The sequence below is a fragment of the Zingiber officinale genome, chromosome 11A (assembly GCF_018446385.1).
Source record: "Zingiber officinale cultivar Zhangliang chromosome 11A, Zo_v1.1, whole genome shotgun sequence".
NCBI lineage: Eukaryota > Viridiplantae > Streptophyta > Magnoliopsida > Zingiberales > Zingiberaceae > Zingiber > Zingiber officinale.
Window position 1 is genome coordinate 68,690,714 of NC_056006.1, and position 8,451 is coordinate 68,699,164.

The 8,451-nt window shown below is 38.5% G+C and overlaps 2 protein-coding genes across 2 annotated transcripts; one reads left to right on the forward strand and one right to left on the reverse strand.

Annotated features, from left to right (window-relative positions):
- Positions 1-2,970: 2,970 nt before the first annotated feature.
- LOC122030894 (NAC domain-containing protein 21/22-like) lies at positions 2,971-4,576 on the forward strand. The gene is made up of 3 exons (XM_042589940.1): positions 2,971-3,497; positions 3,779-4,050; positions 4,128-4,576. Exons 1-3 carry the CDS (start codon positions 3,308-3,310, stop codon positions 4,488-4,490), a joined length of 825 nt encoding a protein of 274 aa, XP_042445874.1. The 5' UTR covers positions 2,971-3,307; the 3' UTR covers positions 4,491-4,576.
- Positions 4,471-8,058, reverse strand: LOC122030893 (exopolyphosphatase PRUNE1-like). Its single transcript, XM_042589938.1, has 12 exons — positions 7,831-8,058; positions 7,253-7,748; positions 6,984-7,168; positions 6,819-6,899; positions 6,689-6,730; positions 6,270-6,356; positions 5,950-6,076; positions 5,525-5,608; positions 5,260-5,373; positions 5,023-5,087; positions 4,842-4,947; positions 4,471-4,728 (listed from the first exon to the last, which is right to left on the reverse strand). The coding sequence occupies exons 1-12, from the start codon at positions 7,891-7,893 to the stop codon at positions 4,622-4,624; spliced, it is 1,557 nt and encodes a 518-aa protein (XP_042445872.1). The 5' UTR covers positions 7,894-8,058; the 3' UTR covers positions 4,471-4,621.
- Positions 8,059-8,451: the final 393 nt, after the last annotated feature.

Below are 8,451 nucleotides of genomic sequence, written 5' to 3' on the forward strand. Positions count from 1 at the left end.
CACTAATAAACTAGATAAGCTAGCACTACTCCCACTAGGATAAATGATAGAGCAGTCCGGATCCATCTCTAGATCCTCCTCGGGATCCATCTCTAGATCCTCCTCAAAATCTTCAGGATATATTTCTGGATCCTCTTCAAATTCTTCGAGGTTCATTTTCGAATCATCTTCAGATTCTTGGGATTTAGATCCTCCTCTAAATCTTCAGAATCCATTTCTGGATCCTCCTCAGATTCTTCGAGGTCCATATCTTTGAGATCTGGATTCTCTTCAGATTCATCAGGACCCCATTCCAAATAAAGTAACTGTCTGCACATCTCTGAATATAAGATGTGCCCATCAGACTCATCCCAAATTTGGAATGTTATCTGCCTTAGATGTTCTGATAATGAATAAACCAGAGACCATCTTCTTTCTGTTTCCTGGACTGGATACCCTTCTTGCTCGAGATTCCAAAACAGCCAATCGAGCCGACCAATAAGCCTACTGACTCCGTGATCCAGTTCATATTCCATCTTCTTGATCTCCTCCCATAGCTCATGTTGTCATTCATAGCGACCAGTCATTGTGTATATCGTTCTTTGTATCTGAAATTAAAAATCATGATGTCCGTACAAAACCGACAGACCAGTAACAAAAACTGGTCCAATTCAATTCCCACATATAGAACAAAATATATAGAATACACAAGCAATTAAGAAAAAACAAATTTTCCTTATTTTGGGGAGTCTCATGTGACTGACACATTGGATTGGTTGATCAGGAATCTGGATCATAAGCTTAATCTATTGTCCTCATTAGAACTAATCTAATTGGACAGAGATTTCTGACCTATGTTCTGTTATTGTTTAAGTCCATTTGAGTCAATCTCAGACTTATTGATCAGACTCAGGTCCGTTTGATTCATCCAATGCCCATTGGATTAAGTCTAACCTATTAGAACAAATCTAATTTTTATGATCAAATCTAACACAACAGAACTAATCCGGTCATATTTGATCAGCCCAACTATTGTAATCAAGATTACCTCAATTAATTCAATAATAAATTGAACTGGTTAAATCAGCAAATAGTTTGAACCAGCTTTAGGTATCATTGAATCAAACTAACCTGCTTAAATCAACTAATAATTTAAACCAGACCTGGGTTTGATTGAATAAGTTGGTAGGGTTCCATTTTCAATAAATTGAATCATAAATTAATTAAATATTTATTTATTAATTAATAATACATCTCAGTATGTATTTAATTAATTAATAAATATATTTAATTAAATTTGAACACATGCACTGATGCATGAAGAAAAAAAGGAATTAAAACATGCTTGCACCTTTTTTTTTTTTTCTTTATACACGTTTTTTTCTTCACTGTGCTTCATCAAAATTACTGTGCATTTTCTCTCAATCGATTCATGAATTGATTCAGTACTCAAAAAAAATAAAAGTACTGTGCGCTACGATTTTGAATCAATTCATGCACAGTGTTGAATCGATTCAACCCTGTGCTTCGTCAAAAGCGGCACTGTTCGCGATATTGGATTGATTGAAACGAAATTTCAATCGATTCAATTGATGAACAGTGTTACTGTTCATCTTCTTCTTCGCGACAGAAGAAGAAAAACGCGAGCCTTTTCGCGTCGATTTTCATGCTTTAAAAAAAACATTGCTCTGATACCATTGTTGGACTAGAAAGCATGAAAACTAAAACGAAGCAAAACGGTAACCACTCACAGTAAATCGCCGGAGACGTAGCTGAAGAATCGTCGGTCGACGAAGGGATTGCCGCTGTCGGAAGCATGATCATGGAGTTGTCGGAAAGCCCATCAAGGTTCACGAGTTAAATCCCAACTTCTGGATGCTCTCCCTTTGCTCGCACACGATCACCTCAGTGCTCTCTGATCACCTTCGCAAAAGCTTGGCGCTCTCCTCCGCCCGGATCTGTGCTTGGACACACCTTAAATAAGAAGGCTGAGGAAGACGAAGGGGAAAGGACGCCCATTCGTCTCCCTAGCATTTGCAACAAACAATCGTTTGCAGCAGCGAAAGGGATGAACCCTTTTGTCTCCTATAACACCCAACACAACTCGCATTAGCTCGGATCTTTCGCTCCGGATCCGCTCGCTTGGGGTGATCTCGGCCATCTGGAATAGGGCTCACCCGAACCTAACTTCTAACCTTCGAGCATTCTTCCGCTCCGGCTGCTTGTCCCTTGGAAACGCCGCACATCTCCTTCTCGTCCGCCCTAGTACTCTTCTGCAGCACCTCATCCCTTGGACGAACTGAGCCCGTCGGCTCTCTCCCGTGCCATCATTCTCACTAGCTGCATTTTTTACTTGATTTCCTGTGTTCCTAAGTTTCTACATACTTAGACATAGGGTTAAAAACCAACAGGATCTAATCTGACTTGGTTGATTACATCAAAACTACCTTGGGGTACTAACAATACGTCATTAGCCGAACGTCTTCTTTATCTCTAATTTCATTTATCAAATCTAATTCCATAAGACGCTGCTCAGGATTGTCATCGTCGTATAGTTGTCTCTGATCGGACTCTACCCCTATTTCGATCGACACCACTGCTTCTCCTTCATATGTCAAGTGAAATGGAGTTATACCAGTGACTTCTCGCAGAATAGTATGGTACACCCACAGTACACTTGGAAGTTTGTCGACCCAGCTTCCTCCGAAGTGATCGAGCCAAGTTCTGAGTCCTTTGAAGATTTCTCTATTAGTGACTTCCGCCTAGTTATTGCTTTAAAGGTAGGCTACTGAAGTGAAGATATGCCGAATATCACTTAATTTCTGAAAAACCTTATGAAGAATCCTTTTGAGATTGGAGGCTGAAAAGCAACCCTACTTTATGAGTTTATGGCATGGATAAGCCATCTGATCTGGTCCCTATGTGAGGCCGACAATGAAGGGGCATTTAAACCCTCCCATGACTGTAGTGATTCAACTCGTTGGTTTTCATGGCAAAGCAGAGCTGGATGAAGATCCAGATCCTTAATTAACCAGCTGCACATGCACGCAGTGCATCACCAGTATTTGCTTAATCTTGGCAAGTAGAAGCTAGTGAAGCTGTTCTTTAGATCATTATAAAAAAATTACAGCAATATATGTTTGTTTTATATACACCTTCCTATCTCTCATGCATTCTGTATCTCTAACCTCCTCTATGTTTCCTTCTCTAAGTAGTTGACTTGCTCCTTGTATCATACTACCGATCCCCTCTTCAGATTTGCGATCCCATCTCCATTACTATTCTTATCTTCTTCTTGTTCTTAATTTCTCCTTAAATTCCCAGCAGTATGAGCTCCTTGAGAATGATGGAGGCAAGACTGCCTCCCGGGTTCCGTTTCCACCCGCAAGACGATGAGCTAATCTGCAACTACCTTGCGAAGAAGGTAAGGGGGGAAGCAGTACTGAATGGTAGCATCGGTGGTTATCCGGCGATCGTCGACGTCGATCTCAACAAGTGTGAGCCATGGGACCTTCCTGGTGCGCATTGTATTGTCAAAATAAGTTGGCATGCAATTCATAATTTCCACCTTTTCTAGCTCAGTGAGAAGAAATCTTTCATGTTCAAGAACGTGCACCTTCAGAAACCCCTTTTTATGATCTCTTAAACGAAATTCGATGACGACGATCTTGGTGTCCTAGAATTAAAGGAGTTTTACGTTTCAATTTTCCTCATTTTATATATATTCTTCTTCTTTTCTACAATGGCCATCACTTATACTATATATGATATATTGATCTATCTTGTTGTTATGAGACAGAAGTGGCATGTGTTGAGGGCAAGGAATGGTTCTTCTTCAGCCTTAAAGACCGCAAGTACGCAACCGGGCAGCGAACAAACCAAGCAACCAAGTCGGGCTACTGGAAAGCTACCGGAAAAGACCGACAAGTGAACCGAATGGATGTGCTTGTTGGTATGAGGAAGACATTGGTGTTCTATGGAGGCAGAGCTCCAAATGGTAGCAAGACTGATTGGGTCATGCATGAATTTCGCTTGGATGAGTCTTCTAATCCATCCAAATTCTCCTCCAAGGTGCACAAAATTGAATTTGGTAAATTGGTACCATTGTCATATGATCAGTTTCTTATTAGTATGCTTGATTCCAACAGGAAGACTGGGTTTTGTGCAGGGTATCCTTCAAGAGCAGATCATCACTAATACAAAAGAAGACCGATATCGAGAAATGCCAAGATGATACAAACTCTTTCACCTACATATCCTTCGACCGAGTTCTGTGTGGCTTGGAGGGGTATGAGCAAGTGCCCTGCTTCTCCAACCTCATCTCGGATGGTGCCACAGCTGATGTGGATCATCGCGATAAGAAGCTCATCAAGAACTCCCTAAACCAGTTCAGCTCAATATTGGAAGGGCATTCCAAAACTGAGAAGCCTCCAAATGTGAGTCATGGGAACTTGGGGAGCTACTTAAGAGACAATGGTGATTGCTGTATGTGGAATCCCTGGTTAACTTAGAAGAAGAAAAGTTCTTATGAATTTTGATGACTCAAAAACCAATCTCAGCATTACATACACCACAATTGCACTCTCAGGTTCTTTTATAACTTGGCAAATCTTGATCAAATAATGAAAGCTAATTGAAATTGCTAGTGCCTCCTTAACATCATGTTGAATTCTTCCAAAAGCTTCTCAATACTTCTCCTGGATGTCAACATGTTATCGATCTCAAACGCTCTTAACTCTTCCCGTAGATCTGCAAAGATGATATAGTAAAGAATTTAGTGTAGACTAAATGTTTGCTTTGTTAGAAAAATAGTTCTAATAATTTTATTAAACCCTATGTGAAGATGAAGGAATATCATCTACCTAATTGTCTCATGGCTTTGAGTGGAAGGTTTGTGCCATTGATACTGAAGAAATTCAGGAAGTTCCTCATAACCTCTGGGGTGTCAGTAGAAACCAAAATCTCTCTCTGCAATATGAAAAGGGATCGATACTAGTGAAGAAAAATAAAAAATAAGAATAAGATGAAATGTGAAGATTTTACCTTAAAAGTCTTCAGGCTATCATAGTATCCTGAAACAATCATAAGTAGCCGCAACTTTTCGGATGCTAAAAAATGATACCAATGCAAGTTCTAGGTGAGTTTTGTACAGTTGCTTTTTGAATTATAATATATTCCATTCTGTCAGGTATCCAACTTCTCTAGCTTCTATTTAACAGTATATCAGAAGGAAACACAGTAGATTTTAAAGAAGTTCCTCATGATATTTAATTTGGTTACCTAGAAACGAGATCACCTCGACTTGAGCAAATTCTTCTTGTTTAAGAAGTTCTTCGACTGAAATACCGATTGAGCTCATCCCAATAGTATTGGGTATATTTTTGGACCTTTCTCCTTGCAACAACAAAGAAAAAATTGTGTTTAAAGTACCCAAAAGATGAATAAGCCTTGGAACTTTCCTCATATCGAATCATTTTGATCTGAAGAACATACTGCCATTATGCTAGTTCAATGGATTTAAAAGTTAGGAATGTGATGATGGTACCTGAAACTCTGCCCCATTTCTTGAAATCTTTATAGAGTATATCCCTCACCCTAAGATCTGATATATCTGATATTTTGTGCTTCACTGAAAATACAAGTTTTTTTTTTATTAGTGCAAACACGAAAAGTGAACAACAAGAAGAAGAAATAGACAAGGCCATACATCCCAACTAATTTGAATGAGCATACATGTCATAATCTTCTATAATTTTAGTTGTTCACTGAACTCTAATTGAACTTAAATGAGAAGTATCAAATCATGATTACTTATTTATATTTATTCATGACGATTTTGTTAGCATGAAATTCAATGATATCTCGCCATTATTGACAATTTCACATGGGCATACTTTTTTAGGTGGTGTTGTACCCAAAATTTGCAGCATGTGTAACTCTAAATACTTTATTTGGATACCATGAACTTACATATCTGGTAAAGTCCACTACATCCAAATCGCCCTGATCCTCTAATCAAGAGTGTAGCCATGTATCTGTCTTTAGATGTGCACTTAGAAGAATTCATATTTTTTGTGTCTAAGAGGATTCCTGATAGCTGCAAGTAACACCAAATGCAACTTATCGTAAACATTAATCCATGTTTGCCCCAACTAAGAAACATAATTGATCTCATATAAGATAATAAATGATTGCTTGAGCGACATAGATAAAACAATGATGAGTGAAAGTGCAAAAAGTTTTTTAAAATGATGGATAGAGAACCAAGAGCTGCAGTAAAATTATGTTACCAATAATCTACTAAAGCCATTCCCTGCTAGGATCTCTGGTGATGTCTCCGCGTACTTTTCAGATATTAGTGTACAACACGAACCATCCTGTTGCAATCAGAAAGCCATGAACGTACATATTGTTGGATTATTTTCTTCAAAATAAAAGGTTTTGCAAGAAGTTTCCAAAACATGATAGCGATCTCATGCAGCTCAAATGAAAATTTCAGTCAAACATCTAGCTTTCAGAAGAAGTTGGAGCTAAGGCTTATCCTCTTGTTCTTCTTCTCTTCTTTTGATCATAGAGACCATAGGCTTGAAGATTTAGTATATATATATATATAAACTTCTGACCTCCTGTTACTTGTCCTTTTTCGTTCTTTTGTTTGATGTCTGTCTATTCTGTATGTCATTCATGCTCGAATGGTGTGATAGCATACCTCTTTAGGATTGAATTCTTCAACAGGTGCATCGTTTAGTCCCTGCAACAACAGCCAAGGCTTAACTAATTACTGTCTTACCTTTAAATTGTTCCATTAATAGATTTTTTTTAATGAAATTGTAATGTACCTTTTTTTTTGATGGAAACTTGTGCCCATTTACTAATACTAGCTTCAAATTTCCAAACCGGTTGTGATAAGCAAGATCAATCTGTGCTTGTTTTTTTCAGAATAACGATCAGTATCAATTATCTTAACCTAAGATATATGAGTGACTACAGTAAGAAGAGATCACCTCATCAATGAAAACTAGAGATGATTCGTCAACTCGGCATGTCTTTAGCAACCATTTGAGCTCCGAATGCATCACAAAATCTGAGTGTCTGCAGTTGATGACAGGCAAAACACAGATTTGGCTACTCGGTCGAGTTTCACTCAAGAAAAAGGCACAAGCAATGGTGGAAACAACTGATCCAACATCTGACACCACAAACCATGATATCTAAGCAAAAGAAGGATATTTCCATTGTTATGATAGGCAAATTGATTAGCAAGTAACAATACCAGCAGCCTCCTGTCCAATCACAGCGTGCAAGAATTTCCCTGGAACACCACCTTTGAGCTCAACCTTAGCTGCCTTCAAGTACTGGTTTAATCTATCAACACTTTCACACAATTCCAAGACTGAAGCATCATTTCTCAGCGAGATGCTACTGTAGAATGCTGCAGCTGGCTGAGCTGAACAAGTAATGGAAGAACTGCTATTTGTTGTGAGATCTGTTCCAGCATCGGAGTTACTGCTTAGTAACTCATATTTCTCGGCCATAGAAGGATCACTGTAGGACAGTGAATGGATCTCTTCGAGCTCAGACTTCAGTTCTGAGATGTCCAACCTGTCTCTCCTGCTGGAGAGAGCTAGAGCTTGCTTGTTCTCGAGCTCCCATATGTGCGACAAGGAATGTGAAATGCTTGAGCTAGTCACGTCTTGTGCTTGAGTTGAGAAGTTAGAACCACTCATGCTCTTCTCATGAATTTGATGATCATTGACGTTGTGAGGTTTCTGAAAAAATATATATATTTGCAAAGTTATTATACATAGTACCGTTAAATGAGGAATTCAGTGGCAAAGAGATCATTCTGACCTTGCTCTTCTTTCCATTGCTTAGCATCCTATTGATCTTCCTGTCGAACTGAAGCAGAGACATGATGGGTCCTGTGCTTTGGTCTGATAGGTGGCAGTAGTAATTGGAAGAAGATGATAGAGAAATCGACAAAAAATCTAACCATTGTGGACTCCGCTCTGCTTTGATGAAATCGCAAATTGTATTAGACTGTTAGCTGTAGCTTGGGAAGCAAAGGACTTCTTGGAAGATTCGCCTTAATTTCCAAATCTACAGTTTGGAGTTTTTCTTAGATTTTGTCTTCTCTCCTGCTTTGGATCCTTGGAATGAACGTTTTAAATAATATTTTAACAAGGGTTAAACATCCAATGGAAATGGCATGCGTGATGTTGAATGCATTGGCTTAGTTCATTCTGAAAGTTTGCACATGAATTTACACTTCAGGATTTGCAGCTAAAGGTTTACACCGAATGGGCGTTGAGATTATGTAACTTCTTGATGTTCAATTTTTCATAAGAAAATTATTAATCTGTGTAATTACAATTACATTTACATTTAAAATGTTAATTCCTAAAATTTTATGCATGACTGGCTGTGGTTATTCCAATGTACATGGAAATCATAAAAATAATTTCAAGCTGG

Bases quoted from the DNA above. Each gene is read 5' to 3' on its own strand.
- LOC122030894 (XM_042589940.1), top strand. From the start codon at position 3,308: ATGAGCTCCTTGAGAATGATGGAGGCAAGACTGCCTCCCGGGTTCCGT. The intron at 3,498-3,778 runs GTGCGCATTGTA...GTTATGAGACAG, and splicing joins TGAGCCATGGGACCTTCCTG to AAGTGGCATGTGTTGAGGGC. The intron at 4,051-4,127 runs GTGCACAAAATT...TGATTCCAACAG, and splicing joins CATCCAAATTCTCCTCCAAG to GAAGACTGGGTTTTGTGCAG.
- LOC122030893 (XM_042589938.1), bottom strand. From the start codon at position 7,893: ATGTCTCTGCTTCAGTTCGACAGGAAGATCAATAGGATGCTAAGCAAT. The intron at 7,749-7,830 runs GTCAGAATGATC...ATATTTTTTCAG, and splicing joins GCAATGGAAAGAAGAGCAAG to AAACCTCACAACGTCAATGA. The intron at 5,374-5,524 runs GTACCATCATCA...TGTTGTTGCAAG, and splicing joins GAAATGGGGCAGAGTTTCAG to GAGAAAGGTCCAAAAATATA.